Source organism: Scophthalmus maximus, chromosome 7 (genome assembly GCF_022379125.1).
Source record: "Scophthalmus maximus strain ysfricsl-2021 chromosome 7, ASM2237912v1, whole genome shotgun sequence".
In the NCBI taxonomy this organism is placed as follows: Eukaryota; Metazoa; Chordata; class Actinopteri; order Pleuronectiformes; family Scophthalmidae; genus Scophthalmus; species Scophthalmus maximus.
In genome coordinates this window covers 23797281-23817500 of record NC_061521.1, presented here as the reverse complement: position 1 = coordinate 23817500, position 20220 = coordinate 23797281, and the positions used below count along the sequence as shown (strand labels likewise).

The window sequence follows — 20220 nt, the reverse complement described above, 5'->3', positions numbered from 1 at the left end:
GGGAGGCAACGATCCCTCTCTTCTTGATGCAGATCCAAAAGTGGGATGAGATGTAACCGATGATGGGGAGAAGTGAGGACAGAGAACAGACGAGACGGAAAGACTCCATCTGCCCGGTTTGCTCAGTCGAGGCTGAACGTCACATGGGAAGTTCTCGAAAATAAAACTTATTTACGCTTTTTATTTTAATAGGACAACCCTTGATAAACAGCCTGATTAGATAATGGTCCATATTATTTTTATTAAGCGGCAGTTACATTTTGCACGCAGGGGTTGTGCCAGGATGAACCCTGCTCTGTCTGTCGCTGTGACAGATGGACGTTGAAAACATTCCACTAAAAGTCCAGTTTTCCTCCAAACAATAAATGTATTTTCCAGTTTTATTCAGTTGGCTCAAATAACAGTGACAGATTGTTTACAATCCAAATGGTATAGTTCCAGATTTTCACAGAGGAAATAAACCAGTAATGATGTTGTCGTCCGCAACGGAAGGATACAGGCAGTGATAAGATTCATCATCGAGTTTCAAGATACATTAATCCTTGGGTATAAAACTTATCGTTTAGAGTCAGCGTATGTTTCGATCATAACTTCAAATTTCATGAGCATCACATACGTTCAAATTAAACATGCTAATGTTAAGCTTTCACTCAGTGTGTCAGTGGGATGTATATTAAAGGGAAAAGACATATTTCTCACATTAAGCTCAATTTACTGATATTTATATACTTATATTAATCTGAAAAAAATCAAAAAACAATGATGTCAACAAATTGGGTTGTTTGAAAGACGTGCGTTTCCCTTAGGTGACGCAATTCTATTCGCGTGATGAGATTTCATACAAAGTCAATGCTAAGACGCGAGTAGACACGAATTTCACGTCACTTGCGACACAAATAACGCAAAGACGCAAATTTGCTTCACTCGCTCGAATTCAAATATTTGAGCTCAGGATGGACTATTCACGTAGCTCGTTGTGGCGCCTTCTTTCAACGGATCATGTTTTATGTGTCTGTGTGTGTTTGTGACTGACGCGATACGAAAACTCGCTGCACGTTTGGCGTGAACACAGAACAAATTGCATTATGGGACATGGAGGACCCAGTCTTTTACCTATAGAAGGAAGGCAAAGTCAAGATCTCTCCAGGTCTGTCGAACCACTTTTTATTTGAATGCGTCTTGATGGAAGACCAGTGATAATTGCTCGAGTAGCCCTCTAAGGATGGCAGTTCAATTTTATTGAACATAAATCAGTGAAGAGCTTCACATTTCTTCAGGAGCCACTGGGTTTTTTTTGTGTGTGGAGCTTCTAAAAGCTTCACAGTTTGTTGAACTGACTAAACCATAAATCAGACGTGCGCGTTGCCCCCCTGCATTTGAGTCAAAATAAATAATAAAACTCACGTCTGGATAATAACCTGACAGTTTATGCTCTACCCCCTTCTCCCCTGTTCCCCTGTACCCCTACAGTGAACGCAGATCAATCCAGTCAGAAACGGAAACGTGTCAGAAAAGAAACTGCCCGATCGAGGGGAGAAAAAAAAGACTGGAAATGTGAGGAACTGGAAGACAGATGGAAGTCTGGCTGGAGGCAGGAGAGCACTCGGGCTCCGCCCGCTCGTGCCTCCTTCTCCATCCATCAACTTCCTGCTTCAACAGGAAACACTTATCATCTGTTCTGCTCTCACTCGGACCAGTCAATAACCTTATCCGCCGTCACATGATACTGCTGAGGCCTGCCGTGCAGCTGCCAAGTCTACTTAGCTCTAATGAGTAGATGCAGGGTTTTCCTTTTTTAACTGCATCCGCTGCAGCGAGTAAGATTCATAAAGCACAACCATCTTCCAAGAGGCGGAGATGGCTGACGTCAGTTGCACGGTCCACAAACTGCACTGATTTAAAAAAGAAAACAATTCTCCGCTGAAAGGCCGAGCCCGGTGGAGGAGTTATACATGGAACCCTAATTCAATCCAACAGCGACGATAAAGGTTTTTTTTTGTTCTGCTTGACTTCCTTTTATTCGAGGAGCTGAGGGGACTCGGAGGTTGTGTAAATGAACAGAGAGCCGCTCGTTTGATCGGCGCACCGTCAGCACACTTCCCCCGATTACCGATTGGCTGATTATGAAGGCTCAATACATAAGATTCAATCAGGGCCAATAAAAAACCGGGGTGAAGTAACCAAAGACAGGTTAATGTCCTGGAGGGTCAAAAATCAAAGGTGTATGAGAAGAGGAAAAGAGGGTGAGAGATTTGAAATCAGAATCTTCCTTCATTATTTTGTCCCACTGTCTTTTCTTTCTTCAATCATTTTACTTGTTTTTTTTATTCCTCATTTTAATGCTGTCACTTAACGTGAAGCTTTGTTCCGAAAGGTTCTCCATGAAAAGAGCTTTCAGTTGTGGGTGTGACATTTTCTGTCGGCAGCATAAATTGCCTTTTACCCAAGGGCGCACGCACGCACGCACACACACACACACACACAAACACACACACACACACACACACACACACACACACACACACTGGAACTGAAAAGCGTGGAACTGAGGCTGCATGCATCTTTCATCTTTTTCATAATTGATAGTGAGATGTGATCAAAAACAAAAGTCATGGTGGAGTGAGCATGCATGTGCGCGCGCGCACACACACACACACACACACACACACAGATGTGTTTCCCACAGCTACTACACAGTAATGTTTCATGCTGTAGGCACACACACACAAACACACACACACACACACACACACACACACACACACACACACACACACACACACACACACACACACACACACACACACACACACACACACACACACACACACACACACACACACACACACACACACACACACACACACACACACACACACACACGCAGTAGGGGTGTGTAGTAAGTGCTGACCTGGTGTTATCAGAGTCGATGGTGTGAAACAGCTTCTCCAGCTCCTCCTCGTTCAGCGTACCGTCGGAGAAGAACGCCTGGAACTCGTCCAGAGACAGCTTACCATCATCTGCAGGACACACACACACACAGAAAGAGTGAAATCACGTGTTGTAGACAAGGATCCCAGTACCGAGCATAATCAAACATCTCAGCGCAAACGGGGAACTATCATGTCAATGACTTCACCTGTCAGCTGTTTTTAAAGCGGATGAAAGGAGATAAAGAAATTAGTCGTGAGTGAAGCCTGTAAACTGTATCACCTTAAATGAGAATATATTTCATCCTGCTCAACGTCTTCTCTGACCAACGTGTGTTGTCTTTGGCCTGAGCGTACAAAGTCTTTCACGTCATGGATAAAGTCCAAGTCTATGGTTTAGACTCAGTTTGAAGATCAATTTGTGACTCGAGTCTGATTAGTCCACACTTCCACATACTGTATATTTCGGACATGTTTTAAGCCACGTTAGCGACGCAGGTCTAGTGATGGTCATGACTATTATTTTCACTATTTCACAAAATCCTGACATTAAATGCTTTGCTGTAGCACGTTCCCAGCCTCACAAAGACACACACACACACGCTCAGTGTGAAACCGGCCTTCAGTTCTGTCTCAATCTGCTGTGAAATCAGTCCAGCCTGCGCCAGAGTTTGTTAAAAGCCTTTAACTTCATCCCCGGTCCGTCTGTCTCTGCACGCAATGCTGATTTCAATTCAAAAAACCTCAAGGCCTTTTGGAGACGCATTGATAACCGACACGCTTCATGAAAAGAGACTGGATTTTCTTTCTCTTGTTATGTAACCTCCCAAAAAAGTGTATATGTCACATGGACGATGTTTGACAATTACAGCTGCACAGGTGTCTTGACGGACAAGGCCTTTTGTTTTAGGTGTAATTCATGGAAATAATCAGGAAGCGTAAGCTGCAGGGTGACAACAGCGTTTTACAAGTTTGAAATTAAAACATCTTCATGACTCTGACTGAGAGCTCGTCCACCTACACCTGCAACCATGCCCCGATTGGACGGTACCAGCCGTCAATCACGTTGTATCTACGCTGCAATGTATGCGGTGCTTTACCATCAATGTTACTCTAAATGGGACCATAATTTACTAAATGAGAATCACCGTGCATTGAAGAAGACTTGACACTAGAGATTGACCCATAAGCTCCTCAGGAAAATGTTTTACTGATTTGAGAGGAAGAGTCATTTTCTTCTTCTTTTATGAAAACATACAGGGTGGTAGGTTCAGGTGTAGGGGGAAAAGTGTATTACTTTACAACAAACTCCTGAGCTTCACTGTTTTTACAGCTTTTTCTTGCTGAAAATGTAATGTATGTGTATAATGGTCATGTTGAAATAGATGACAAACTCCCAGAAGGAGATCGAATACAGCTCATCCTCTTTGTAGAGAAAAAAGCAGAGCCGATAAGCATCTGAACTTCCCGGAATAAAAAACGAAAGACACGTCATGCCTGTTAGAGAAGCTTTTAACCAATCAGGGTTCTGTCATCTGCTGCACCATCTGACTGCAGCCGTCTTGTTCCCACAATGTTCTGTGTCATGTGACATGGTGCACCTGTAACCACGCCCACCAGTGATGTCACGGTGCGCCGACACACTCCCGAACACACTTCTGCATCCTTGTGGTCTGTTGGATTTTCTGTTAGGGTGTTAATGACAAACGCAGAGAAGTTCTCCACTTCATACCATTTAGGCTGGATGCGCTTCAGGGTCTCACGAGGGGCAATTATAGGCTCTTTTTTGGCGCCTGTTGTAGTACACAAAAAATGTGAAGCTCCACTTTCTCATTGTGAAGGATTTACATTCAAATTGGATATTTCTGCAACCCACAACGTGAACACTGAACATCCAAGTGTTGGGCTGCGTTGGTTTTCTCTCATACCAGCAATAATCCTTCGTACATTGTTAGAGCTTTCTGGAGCAGACAGACTTTGGGATGATCACATGTGAGCCTTTTCTTTTCAGCTAATCCAACAGTCAACATCTCTTTTTTCCTGTTTAATTGTAATCCAGCGTGCGACTGGTCCTGTGGTCGACTGGTAGCTCTACAGAAGGGAGTGGTTCTCCTTGGCTCTTGACTCAACCCTGTTCCCTGCCCGCTGGTGTACCGTACGCCTGAGTGTCTCTCTCGCCGCATGACGCAGGGGCTAGATATCAAATATTAATTTCCTTGCCCTCTCAAAGTGTGGTTGTCCTTGAGCGCGGCTGACTGGATGCAGCGAGGTTGAGCTGTGGGACCACTGCGGAGACCTCAGGGGCAGGACGACTGCAGCCTTTAGGAAAAAAAAAGGCGTAATTCAAATGTGCAGCTCTTCAGTCCGCCTCGTACACTCCCTCTGTTGTCTAACCTGTCCCTCTCTGGTGGTGCAGCAGCGAAGCAGCACTGAAAGCAGAGGCACTAGTGTTTAATTCAGCAGTGACCCAATTTACTGTGTGCTGCCAGCTAGCCCCGGTTAGACTCACTTAGGAATTCTCCAGTAACACACCAGCACACACACACACACACACACACACTCAGACAAAGCAGACAGTGAGCTAACCCCATTTCCGAAAAGCATGAAATAACCCAAATTACATAAGTCCCGACAAAAAAAACCCTACAGCTTCTCTCATCCCTGGTCTATGTCGTAAAACTGTCACAGATGTGTTATTTCTGTCACACGAGGCCTCTCTCACGCATATTTGATGAGATATATTGTGATATTCCCTCCCTGTGGATATTCTTCTCTTTACATTCAGCCCGGCAGGAGTCACGGTCAGACGCACCACTGCACCCGAGACACATTTCATTTCTGCTGATTCCCTGTTATTTGAGTCCAGATGCTTTTTGGCCACCAATTCAACCTGAAACTCATTGAAGAAGAACACCCCCCCCCACACACACACACACACACACACACCCCCACTATATAAATGATGTACAACAGCCACTCTCACCTCACTAACCTCCTAAGTTGGCAACAAAGGAGGAGAAGCAACATCCAAGTCAAGAGCATCTTGTCCCCGTCCAAATGAGACAGCTGAAGATTGTCCCCATTTGCTGGAATGACTATTATTTCACTGTTCCAAATGGTTGATGGAAGGGAAATGACCCACAATGGAGAAGAAAAAAATGTCTTCTAAAGGCGGCAGGGGAGAGGTGAGGCGGAAGTCTAGACAAAACACGAACTGTAAACTAGAAGGTTTGAGGCAGAAATAAAAATGAAAGGGAGTTACACAGTCTGCATTTCTCTATACCAATCCTCAGAAATGGTTCTGTCTATTTTCAAATTGTCCGTTTTTTTACAATCTAGTTTGGCCTGTGTTGGGAAAAAATCTACCCCGCAAATGTTCAGAAGCAAATATTCAACTTTTTACAACAAAAGTTTTTAGGAGAGGACAAAATCCCAACCAGCAAATCCAAAATATCAAAAGGCACCACAGGTACCATTCATCCATCCATCCTTCCTTTTTCTTCCGCTTGTCCGATCGGGTCCCGGGGGCGGCCGGCTAAGAAGGATGTTCCAGACATCTCTCTCCCGGGGCCCCGCTGCCCAGCTCCATCTGGAAGAGCCGGAGGCGTTGCCAGGCCTGATGGGCTACGTAGTCCCTCCTGAGACTTCTGGGTCTACCTCTAGGTGCCCTCCCAGTTGGACGTGCCCGCTGAACCTCCCACAAAAGGCGAGGCCAGGAGGCGTCCTGACATCATGGCCACGCCACCTTCAACTAAACACTTTTTGACGCAGAGGAGCAGCGGCTCTACTCCGAGCTCCCTCCTGGACCTGAGGCACACGGCCAAGCGTATTTCGATTTACCGGTGAATCTACGTCATGAGCTCTTGGTAGTGACCGAAAGAAAAAGAATCGCGAATACAAGCTGCAGAAATTAGCTCTCGGCAGCCCTCTTGGCAAAGCCCCATGGGAGATATTTTGGGTCCAACAACACCAGGCTTAACTTGAGAAAATGCCACAGTAATTGTATCCCACTTTCCAGTCATTGTGCAAAGTTAAACTAACTGTTTGGGATATTATGAAGATGACGATGGCATTGATCTTCTCATCTCACTGAAGGGACTTGTACTGTATACCAGGTCAAAAACCTGTGCAAACCTGTGTCACAGTTTTTCCTAGTGGATGGTTGATTGTTGTTTTAACAAACGTAGTTTATATTATTTCTAAATAAATCATGAACAGAGCGGTTGATTTAGAATCGCCCGGGCGAGAGCAAAAACAAATCTTCCCCTCACATTATCCAGAATGAATGAAACCCTGCCTCGTTTCCCCCTTTAATGTCAATGAGGTGTCATCATTATTACGCCCCGAGGGAGGTGTCACAAACAGGATGGCATTTTCGTACCTCCTCTTGCCTCCATCAACGTTCTTCATTTTGAATAAATCACAAAGGAAATCAAGCAATTAAAAACCTCTTTGTTGCGCCAATCATGGAAAAAGGCAGATCTACATAATCGCGGCGCAGATTACAGGTCGGTGAAACGCCATCAACGCCAATTTCCAAACTGTCTAATAGCAGAGTACTGATTCAAGAGTAATACAAAATTTACCTTTGTGAGTTTGTGTTGTTTGCTTATTGCAAGGATGATGATGATGAAAGTACGTGCAGCCAGAATGTAGCTGCCTTTCTTCTGATCACTCACTACAACTTTTACGCCATCAACAAATTACCGGATTTTAAAATCTTCTCCTCTACTTCGGTCTCGGCCAAATTAAATAAACTGTCACAACCCGATCATTTCACTTTGGAATGACCAGCCCCCTGCACGCCCCTTTGGCTTCAATTCCTGGACCCGGTGATCCATTTTTATTTAGTCTCTGGCTCATAGCACGCAAAAAAAGAATTGGTATAAATCCTACTACAAGTAATTCATGGTAATACAAACATATTTGTCGATATCATCAGGGCAGTGGACGGGCGGTGGCTCAGGTAGTGGGGGGAACACATTGTTTACTGAGCTATTTTTGGTCTGAATCTGGTCAAGTCCTCCGGTCCACACTAGCTCCAATGAAAAGTCAAGTCTTCGGGCTTCAATGGAGCCTCCACCTCCCCTCACTGGGGGGACAGACCACTCCCTGCTCTGGAACAACACCAGTCATCTTTTTTCCACCAGCGGGAGGAAGCTCTGTTTGACCAGCACCGAGGGAGGACACGTCTTGTCCGCCCGCCGCGGCGGCAGTACGAAGAAGGGGGTGAGGGGGTGAACACTCCGGGGCAGAGACGTCAGATTCTACTGCATGTGATATTCACTGACACGGACCACGGGCGTGTGAGAGGGAAAGAACGAGAGAAAGAAAGTGAGGCGATGGTCAGAGCGGTGGACGTACTGCGCTAACTGCTCTTTCTTTTCTCACTGTGGACTGAAGACAAGCAATTAGCACTTCCTTCTTCCTGCATGGCTCCACATCCTGCACACAGCAGCGCACACACACACACACACACACACACACACACACACACACACACACACACACACACACACACACACACACACACACACACACACACACACACACACACACACACACACACACACACACACACACACACACACACACACACACACACACACACACACACACACACACACACACACACACACACACACACACAAGTTTTTGCCTGATTTTTAATCTTGTGTTTTTAGAGCTAGAATTTCCCGCTCAGATTTTTTTCTCTCGTCCCTCTTCTCTCTCTCTCTCTCTTTCTTGCTGTTAATCACTGTTTTGGGGGCGCTACATGATGGGTTGTCATGGCAACAAGAAGAGGGGGAATTGACCCTCATTTCTGATTCAGGATATCGCCATTGCTTCCCTTTCTGCCATTAACTTTGCGTGTGTGTGTGTGTGTGTGTGTGTGTAGTGTGTGTGCGTGTGGCTGCCAGCTGTTTCATCTGATAGATGAGGAACAGGAGTGATTCTCACTGAGCTGGCAGCTCTTGTCCTCTCTCCCTATCAATCATCATAGCCTACCTGGACAAAACACACACACACACACACACACACACACACACACACACACACACACACACACACACACACACACACATATATGCTTTAAAAACCCACTAAACTCTCTCTTAAGACACATTAATAAAAAAAAAAAATGAAAATATAGCGACAGCAGTGTCGTACTTCATCGGAGCAGCAGGACTTCAACGTCCGCTGTATAAAAATCATCCTTGAGCGAGACACTGGATTAATGAATTACACCACCAGCGATTCCACAAGGAGCATAAACAGATGTTCTCATTTACAGTTACACACGAGGCTGCTTAGCTTTCACCATTAACTCCAATCACACGTCAGAAAATAGCTGAACATCAGGAGATAAAAACAACCAAAACAACAGCTCAGACTCGAGTGCAGGTGTGCATTTAAAAAAGGTTCGACTCACGCGAGTCGGCCACGCTCATTCTGGATCAGAAGATAAAACCTCGGCACCAGGTAACACAGACACATTCATTTTAAACGTGATAATAATGTAACTTTGACAAATTGACCAAAGCAACTTAACACTGGATGGATAACCGCTGAAGAAAGTTCATCCGAGGCAAACCTGCAGCCTCAGCGAGTTGATTTCCATACAGTACCTGAAATGAATAAAGCCCCGATGTAAAATCAATCTTTAAAAAACCCTCCAGTTATGGTCAGCAATAATGCCGGCGCTGGCACAATGCTGCCGCCATACATCGTGGGTTCCCCGACAAAAGTGCCGACGATAAATATAATCTCTGTCATGTTTTAGTGCACTCGTCCAACGGCGAGGCCCCCTGAATCTCTTCTGCAGGACAACGAGGTAATTCGATTTGTATTTTAAGAGCCGGAGCACGACATGCATCACCATCACTGGTGGTCTTTTGAATCCAACAGCATTCAAACTGATGCACTGTAAAAAAATATTTTTTTTTAATAAAAGCTATGCAGTGAACATAAAACATTTACACGGAACATAAAACAGATGACTAGCATGAGCTTCATGTTGGTTTATTCTGCCTGTCAGGTCATGATCAAGGTGAATAAACACGGACGTAACTAAAGATGCCAAGTGTCCCGTTTTCTCAAAGAAATCTACAAATCGCATATTTTTTGTGAAGGAGGCTTGTTGCCGCTGCTCCAAGAACAACACAAAGTTAACTTATTCCAAGGTGTCCTTTTTGTCTCCAAGAACCATCGCAGAGCAGATTGGTGATATGACGTGGGGGGGGGGGGGGGGGGGGGGGGGGCGTGGCTTCAGGACTCCGGGGTCCAGCATGTCCTCACCAAGTCTGCCGCCGATCTTTACTCGCACGGCTTAATTACTGCTGATCACGTATTGCCATTCAGAAAAGCTGCAACAAGCAAAACCACTGGCCAATCAACCGGCCCCGACCCAAACAGGCACTGCACTAGTTGGAGAAAAAAAAAGAATTAATGACACCAAAAGAAATGTCCATTTCTTTTTTCCAACTAGCTTGTGTGATCACTGCTGAGCGGAAGATTTGTTCGAGTTGCGGCTGAAACCAGCTTTGAGCAGTGGCGTCATCACCGCCATCTGACATCAGACGCCTCTGGCAAAGAGGAGCCATCACATTAGAGAGGTTAGTGTGATGTGCGTGTTCAATAATTTATAATGGCCCTCAAAGGATGTTATGGAAATCAAAATGGCCCTTGATCGGGAAAACGGTTCCCCACACCTGAGTGTCGACTGAACTAAACAAGCGATGTGTGAGGGGATTAAGTTTTACTGCCAGAGTTTAATCTGTGACCGAACACGACCCCCACCGCCCTTCTTCTAATTTTTAATAAAAACAAGAGATGTGGGTCATAATTTGTCTTGATGAGAGGGACGCGATCCTCTCTCAGTCTCCACGGCAACGGAACAAGTTCCCCGGTGTAAACAACGCGCTCTTTCTGTCTGGATGGAAGAGATGAGCCACGGTTGATGATCATCAGTCACTCTTATCTATTTTCTGTCTCAGCGGAGAGTGGAATGATATGTAATCATCATCAATCTGCCGGGCGAACATAATAATGTTATTATTAGGAGGAGTGCGACGACACACAACACAATGGGTACGACGGGGCGGTGATGTGATATGTGAGTGTGTGTGTGTGTGTGAGGTTTATATGCACATGTGGGTCTATCCTAATGATGAGTAATCAGAGGTGATGGCAGATAATGGCGGCGTGTCGGTGCGCCGGTGAGGATGATGCATTCAGGTGCCGGCCTCCGCCATCCGACGCCCATTTGCAGCCTCTCCTGCCTCGATCGGCCCCTTCAGGGAGCACTCGTTTGCACAAACAGTGTTTTATGGTTCCTGTTGCAGCCAGATACACGCTGCCTCGCCGGGGGCAGTAATTGACTACCATTGCCCACGAAGGTGCTTTCTCCTTCTTTTTTCTAACGCATCCTGGTGGTGTTTAATGGCAGGTAATGGGACGTTGGCGAGCTAAACGAGGGTCATCTCCGCGCATCGCGTCGGCCCTCTTTCGTCGTTAGCGCCGTCCGCAGCTCGGTTAACGAGCTTCGCCGGGCGAGACGTCCGCTTCGTGTCAAGGCGTAGAGCCATTAGTTCTCGTTGCAAGCGAGCACACGGGCGTCTTCTATTTAGACCGACGCACTTAGCAAGTAGATGCTACTATTTACTGCCCAACTTCACAATTACACTTGTCTGACTTCAGCAGCCCTCATCCAGATGAAACAGGACAGGAGTAGAGAGAGAAAAGTTGACAGCTTGTGTTTGAACTAGTCGGTGCTTTTCAAACTGTTACAGTATACTGCCTCTGATTGTTGGAGTGTGGTCGCCACAGGCTGATACTCCGTATCTGTCATCTGAAAAGGATTTTCTGCCCTTCGACCTATCAGAGTGTTTGTGCCTTTTCATCTCGGTAGCGATGTAATTTAAAAACAAGACACAGAGACGGGGTGTTGTGTAGGGGACAGCCAGCATGCTGATTTATTAATATATACCTTTGTGTAGCTTTTGTCCCTGAGTTGAAGAGAAAACAAATCGTGTCAGCTGGCGCTGTTTCTCCTCTATCGAGTATTTGCATGAGCACGTCCTGTGGTTTCTGATTGGAAGAATTCAAATCTATTCATTTTAATGCATCTGCTTGTTCCTATTCAGGGTCAATGGGGACCAGCATGCATTGCTCCTGAAGGGAGAGGAACGCGACGGGGCCTGTTATCGCTGCTGACGTCATTCAAAGTCTGACGTCTGTGCGATGTACAGTAACGACTTGTGAGATGAAATTTGCGAGGGGAAACAGAAAAAGGACTGCGTCTGTGCTCGACAAACGATAAGTTCAACCGTCCGAAAAGGTCAATTCATGTTGTACAACGGCGAAAGTGTTCCCCGCGAAAAGCAGCAGCTGAAGGACTGTTCGGTTCCTGTGACGTATGGACCAGCTGAACCTCTGCCAGGAATTATCCTTTATCTTTATTCAGGAAAATAGTGCAATGATTCGCAGCAGCCGAAATAGAGGGGAGGAGGAGAACTCTCATATTGGAGGCAGTACAGCGGAAAAATAATTGACAGATCGCAAAACATAACCGATCGGGAGAGAAAGCCTTAAAAATAGTGCTGCTGGTGCTAATGGTCTCACAACGCCAGAGCTCTGCCAGCACTGGAGACCAATCTGGCTAAACCCATTATCATTGTAATATGGTGGTGGGGGGGGGGGGGCGACGCTCTCGCTTCCAATCAAAATCATGTCGGGTGGTGCTGAGCCCAGGATGCAGTGATGGTGCCACAGTGAAATTGTGTCGCGGGTAGAGATGCAGCAGGTGAGTAATCGATTACTAAATGAATTGTCACCATATTGATAAACGATTAATCGGTTCAAGTAGTTTTTATGAAAATGTGAATATGTTCTGGTTTGTTTGACAGTAAACGAAATATCTTTGGTGTGTGGACACCACTTGTTTTGGGAAACAAGATCACCATTTTATGGACCAGACAACCAAATCGATTAATCGAGAAAATATTCGACCGATTAATCGATAATGAAAATAAGTGTTAGTTGCAGGCCCAGTCGCGGGGAACATTGTTTGGTGGAACATTGGGATGGTGATGGCCCCACAAAGAAGACGCCACAGAGACAGTAAAAGGATAGAGCGAGTGACTGAGCGAATCTAATTTTTGTTGGAGGTTACAAGTTCGGAGGTTGTTCTTGTTGTTCCCCGTAGCGAAGGGACATTTTTAAAAGTTGTAACAGGCTGTGAGAGTGGAGGGGGAGGAGAGTTCTGCCGGAAATCTTCGTCCAATGGCAGGACATCAGTTGACTCAGTCCCTCTTCTTCTTCTTTTTGCTGAACTCTTGCCTGCTTGGCGTTTCCTCGATGCTCCGCACAGAGACGATCCGCTCTGGGATTTAAATCTCATCGCGGGGTCGCGACACTGCAAACCACCGAACCGCTCTGCTTTTACAATTTTGAAAACCATTTCTCTCGGGCAGCGGAACAATTCTCCTGGTGTGGTAACGTGTGTGTAGGTAACAGATGCTGTACAAGCTGCCAGCTGCGAGTTGAATATTAAATCTGACTCGACAGTAAATCAGTGAGTGCGTCTGTATTAAGGGAGCAGATGTGATGCGAGGGCAACGGCACGGCTGCAGGTGTGGAAGGAGGCGACGGGATCGATCAAAAACAAATCGCTCTCAGAACGGAGGTGACAGGGACGTGAAGTATCTGGCAGACCGCTTTAAAAAAAGAATAAAGTAGTGGTGCTGTGTACAGCAGAGTCATAAGGGTCGCGCGGGTCAGCTGTACTGTACACGCCAGAGAAGAGAACAAGAGTTTGGAAGACGCTTCTTCATCTGAAGATCTGCTACCGAGACACGAATGTCCCCTTTAGTCAAGTTGAGGCAACTTTCTACGCTTAAAACTCTTCATCGTCATCGTCCATTAATCAAAGAGAGAAAAACATTCCCTGTGTCAAAGATGACATTGTAAAGTTATGTGTTTGTCTCTACTTATTTTGCCATCATACTGTATATTAAATTAATAAAGCAGAAGTCCACATATTTATAAAGGTGGAAATATTCCACCTTAGATACATATATTAAGGTATAATATTTGCCATGTTACATTTTGACCTGATGATGGCGCTAGATCAGGAAAATTAAAGGGGCAGTAAACAGATTCTAAAGCAACATGGTTTTATAAAAATCAGCAAATATTTCCCCAACTCCTCGGTTTTTGCCTAGTGGTTAGTGCGTCGGACTGTCATACTTGAGGCATTTCGTACAGTGGCAATGGAGGGAAACGTCAAGACTTCACTTTTATCCTCCTTCTTTTCAACATTTCATAGCAATAGTTGCTAAGATTAATAAGTTCTTCTTCTTCTCACCCCTTTTCAAACACGTAAAGCAATTGTTGGACAGTTCCTTTTTCTTTTATGCTTTTATTGTTTTGGAATATTACTTTTGAATATAATATTATATATATATATAATATAATATCATAATATTAGATTAGGAAGTGAAGTCATTTTCTCTCTGCCTCACCTCAGAACCAAAGTGGCGTTAGTCTTCAGCAGAGGATTTTTTGGGGGGGGTTTAGGACGGTGGGGGGTTAACTTCGGTGTCATGGAAACAGCATACCCGTAAGGCCTCATGCGAGGAGAGAGGAGGGATGCTGTAACCAGGGGCAACCCAGCTGAAAGTACAGTTACTGTACCGTTGATCTGAGCGGAGGTGAACTGCTCCGTCAGTGCTTTGTTACACAGAATGTTAAACGAGGGCAGGGAACCTCATTTGTACCTTTATGAGAAGGGGTTCTCCGCCGTGTTGAGATGAAGGACGACTTTCATTAGTCAGCCGCTGAATTTAAACGCGTGGGACAACACGAGGGCTCGAGCTTTTGGTGACCAACACACAGATGCTGGCGATTTTCGGTTCACAGGGGCAGATGATAAAAAGCCAATTAATGCCTCTCCGCGGTTTTGAGTGAACTCCGTCCTGCCCGATTTCCTGAGAGACCTTTGGGCAGAGTTATTATTATGCACATGACACACTCGCACACTCAGACACGCCCGGCGAGGCCACGGTGTTAATTATGAGGCGTGTAAATGTCATGTCTCGAGTGCACCTGGTGCTTTCAGGGTCAAAACGTTCAAACATTACCTCCCAATAAAACACGCACAACCAAAAGACCGTGAGCGCAGACACGACCATCGCCCGAGTGGCAGCTCCCGAACCGTCGCTCGCTAAGAGACAGAAATAAAAGGCAGAAATTACCCTCCGCCGCTCGCCGCTCTCCTGAAGAGCGACGCCGCTGAGCAGCTGAGCTCACCATGGAAACCCCCGACACTTTCAGAGAGTGCGCGAGGCGCCTCGCTTCACGTGTGGTGCGGCAGGTACTTCCTCTGCTCCTCGCGGTGCAACTCCAGCAACGGGCAGATTTCGTGCGAGCGATTAAAGACGAGTGTACGGTCAGAAATCACACATGCCTCCGGAAGCGCACCGACCCCGGGACCAGTACAATGGATAGTTAGTCTGAACCACTGACAAAAAACCAGAGCCGGAAGGTGCCATGCAGATATCTCAATGAAAACAATTTTTTTTTCAAGCTTACAGATGATATTACATGTGAACTGAAGTCAACAAGGACGGGAACAGGACAAAAATAACTCCTGGTACAAAACATGATGGTGAGGTAAAAACAAGGTCAACAGAACAGAAGCAAGAGGTAAGACAGGAGAGACGCACAGGCTGTAAATACACAAGGGAAGCTGGGATGATTGGACAGATGAAAAAGATCAGGACGCAAGGCACGAGATCCTGAAAAATAAAACAGGAGGTGATAAGAGTTCCAAAAAGTTAGAAACTCCCTTTAGAGTCACGTAGAGGGGCGGATCACAGCAGACTTATACTCGTTCATACGATATCAGGACGCTGGAACCTGGTTAAATATGAATGGAATGCAGTAATTACAACTGATAATAATCCAACACTCTGGAAAGTTTTCCACAAACAACGGCTTCCGCACTTTCATCAACGCTGCGTGAACGACTGCTTTGACGCTAAACACGCTGCCAACTGACTATCAGCCTCTTTTCAATTAACCAATGAAAATGGATTAATACACTTTACCACATGCCTCCCTTTCCACAATATTCCCCTGCGTACACACACACACACACACACACACACACACACACACACACACACACACACACACACACACACACACACACACACACACACACACACACACACACACACACACACACACACACACACACACACACACACACACACACACACACACACACACACACACACACACACACACACACACACACAGAGACAGACGCCACTGCACAAACAACCACTGGGTGTAATCTGCTCAGGACACAATGCGGCTCTGATCTCATCACAGTTTGTTTGTTCAGATTCTCATGAGGGCCTTGGCGTGTGTTTCTTTGTGTGTGTGTGTGTGTGTGTGTGTGTGTGTGTTTGAGAGACAGCGAGAGTGGTTGAAAGTGTCACATCAGTGAATCAATGATTGCCTCTCACACCTCCGGCACGTAAAGGATAATTATGGTATTTTTAACCTGGGCCAGATTTTTGTATTTTGTTTTTTCTCCATCTTTTTGGCTCCAGATGATTAAAAGGGACAGAAATGTTTGGAATCAGTCCGATGCACAGAGCGACAGGCTGCAGTGAAACCACGTCCCCCCAAAAAGAGCTCAGACTGATATTTATAGAGCCTGACGACGTAAAGGAAAGGATCCCAACGGCAGCGGTGACATTTATTGTCGCCAAAACCAAAAGCTTTGGAACGGTTTACCATTTACAATTGTAGGGTTCCCCGTCCGTCGACATATTTAAGGGTTAATTGAAGGCACATTGGTAATCGTGTCCTAAAGTGGTTTTTATTCACTTTTTAGCCTTATATTTCAAAACTATTTGGTTTTAATTCTAGTACGTCTCCTCCTGTATTCTACTGTACAACACTTTGGTGAATTCTGGTGGTTGTGAATGTGCTTCATAGATAAACTTGACTTGACTTGAGATTGTTGAGAAAGCCCTCCATTCACGCCAACGGGGGTGCGAATATACAAAGTCAATGCAAAGACGCGAGAAGACGCGAATGGCGTGAACTGCGCAGGGGTTAGGGTTGAAGGACGGGTCATTGGCTTGAGTTGAAATATTTGAACTCGAGCGAAATAGTCACATGACGTGAAAGCCCATTAATTGGCGTCGTATCAGAGATGGAGGATAAAACTATTGCCGCTCGTGTGTGGACAAAGCAAATTGATATTTGTATCGTGACCGGGGGCGAAGGAGGAGAGGGACACTAGCTTTATTACCAGTTAACACAACCGCTTGGTGTTTGGTGTGAACGCAGCATTAGACCAGCAGCTCCTGGGTTCTGAGAGGTAAAACTACAGATATTTTTTCTGGTGGCTGTGAACAAAGCGACGAAACGCTCGTTTATTTCGAGGTTAAACAAAAAAAGGAACCTCTCTATTTGAAAGGCATTTATGATAACAATCTGAGCCGGTCAGTGGCGGAGACAAGCACAAGTTGCTTTTTGGTTAAAATACCAAAAACAAGCTTAAAAGTTTAGACGCTTGATGGTGTTGTTCATCCTTCCTCCTGTCAAATCTCTTCGTCACACACTGTGAAGTCCGTCTGCTTCGGAGAGGAGATCAGGAAAGGAAGGAAGGAAGGAAGGAAGGAAGGAAGGAAGGAAGGAAGGATGGATGGAAGGAAGGAAGGAAGGAAGGAAGGAAGGAAGGATGGATGGATGGATGGATGGATGGATGGATGGATGGATGGATGGATGGATGGATGGAAGGAAGGAAGGAAGGAAGGAAGGAAGGAAGGAAGGAAGGATGGAAGGAAGGATGGAAGGAAGGATGGATGGAAGGATGGATGGAAGGAAGGAAGGATGGAAGGAAGGAAGGAAGGAAGGAAGGAAGGATGGAAGGAAGGATGGAAGGAAGGATGGATGGAAGGAAGGATGGATGGAAGGAAGGATAGATGGATGGAAGGAAGGAAGGAAGGAAGGATGGATGGAAGGATGGATGGAAGGAAGGATGGATGGAAGGAAGGAAGGATGGATGGATGGATGGAAGGAAGGATGGATGGATGGATGGCGAGAGAGAAGAGGCGAGTTAGAACAGACACGATTACACAGACATGAGAGGGGAAGTGGAAGTTACACTCAGGGAGGGAAGAGTGTAAAGACGGTGAGAGATTCAAAACGTACGGGACAGATTGAAGGTCGGGGTAAGGAAAGGAAGAAGGGTAGAGGGGGAGGAATGAGGATGGGGGGGTGAGGATGACAAATGCCCACTCATCCCACAGGCAGCGCAGGCTTGTCTGAGCGGTCGGTGCTTCCAAATGTGGATGGCCACGCGAGCACAGAGGCCCAGTTTCAAAAAGCCTTGATGCAGCTCACACCGCAGGGAGGGAGGGAGGGAAACGAAGGTGGACGGAAGAGAAAGGGGAGGACAGGAGGACGGAGAGAAAAAGCAGTTGATTGAAATGAACTGTGAGGAGAAAGAAGTAGAAAATGAAAAGAACCAAAAGTAATTCTCTGAACTATGTGTGCTACACCCTAACGTAAAGCCCGAGTTCATCCTTTTGAAATCAGGATAAAAGACTTCTGCTATATTGAGAATATCAGACTGATTTCAAAAATATTTCAGGCCCAAATTCAACCATCCTCCTCTTTACTATCCCGGGAAAAAAAAATCTTTATTTAATCCTTTACAATTCCGTCTCTGAAGCTTTTTTCCAATTTCAGCTCAGCGCTCCTGCAGTTTCGACACCGTGCCCATGTTCCGAGGGAGCGGACCTAAAAGCCACGGGGGGGGGGGGGGGGGGGATTGATGCCGACCCGGTAGAGGGGCAGTAAGCGTCAGGTGAGGACACAGATGTCTTCAAAGGGAGTCTTAACTCTCAGCCTTTGATCCGAATCCAGACGACCAGGTTCTGGGGGGAACAAAGAGACTTCAATCCCCTCTGGTCTCCTCCCTCCTCTGCAGACCACCAGAGAGAGCTGCATGGATATGATCCGTTGTATGTTTCCCTCTCCGCTGTTTCCTTCACATCGCATCACTCCTGCACACTCCTTCAGACCTCCGCCGCTGCCGAAAGCTGTTCCTTACTGAACACATCAGGAGTTTATTAGCGCCGCCAAAGATGTTGTTTCTTTTCTTGTCTGTCTGTCTGTCTGTCACCAGGACGACTCATAAAAACGACTACACCGATTTCCATGACATTGTGCGGCATGACTCAAGGAAGGAACCATTGAAGTTTGGAGCGTTTATGGAAAAAAAACGTGTGGATTCAGGAATATTTGTTCACTTTCTTTAACACGGCAAGATGTGTAATACAGTGTGTAATATTTAGAAGAACTTCTTAGGGTTTGCGACAGACTTTGGTCTTTCCGTCTTTCAGACAGAACGTGCTCTCTCTCGTCTGTCGTCCGTCTCCCTCGGCGAGCGTCACTCTGGGGCTTGTTAGCGGCGGCGTCGGTGATTAAAAGTCTGCAGGCAATTAGGCACACACGACACCGTGCTGACGAGCCGCAGCGCGGACGTTTCACCGATAACGGACGAAGCCTTCCTTCTATCCTGCTTTCGGTTCCGCAAGTGTCCGGCGAAAGTTTCCCACGGACCGTCTATCTGCACATTTGCCCAGGCCACGGGGTTTCAACATGTGAGGGCTGAGCGGCAGATGACCTGGCTTCCGAACCGATCACAGGCCGAGGAAGCGGCCGGTCGATGTGAGGAGGTTCCATCTGTCTGAAAAACCTTCGCACGCGAGGCCCGACGCGACAGCGGCTGCTCGGCGTACTGGACGACAAACCATGAGTTTAATCAATGTGAAGGAATTTTGAATTTAAGAGCAATAATTTGACATTGAAGAAAAGATTTGTCTTCTGGCCGCTATGTGTCTGTTAAAGACAAGGCTACAACCCGCAGCTGTTTATCTTAACTTCAGGTCAAGACTTTGGAAACAGCTAAAGAGAATAAAAAAGGCTAATATTTCATTGAAGGGACTTTGGACAGAGCATGAAAGTGTTTGAGAGTGGTATTGATCCACTTATCTAACTCTGCTGGTACAGGAGATGTTTCATAGAATATGGAGAGAAAAAAACTCCCTTTTTTTGGGGGGGAAGACCAATAAAAAAAAGTGCTGAATGGGAGATCGCACTGAGTTATGGAAGGCAGCGGAACAGAGGCCGGCCCAGATGCGACGTGGTGACTAACGCTCTCCGTGGCTCCGTGCTCATAATGTACAGGGCAGAC

The 20220-nt window shown here is 46.0% G+C and overlaps 1 protein-coding gene across 2 annotated transcripts in view; it reads right to left on the bottom strand.

The window, feature by feature from the left end:
- Positions 1-20220, bottom strand: part of necab2 (N-terminal EF-hand calcium binding protein 2) — a 94871-nt gene that overhangs the window by 64058 nt on the left and 10593 nt on the right. For both annotated transcript variants that reach the window (XM_047333434.1, XM_035642139.2), the window contains exon 3: positions 2912-3020. In XM_047333434.1, coding sequence (XP_047189390.1) covers positions 2912-3020 — 109 coding nt within the window. The remainder of the gene's footprint in view (positions 1-2911; positions 3021-20220) is intronic.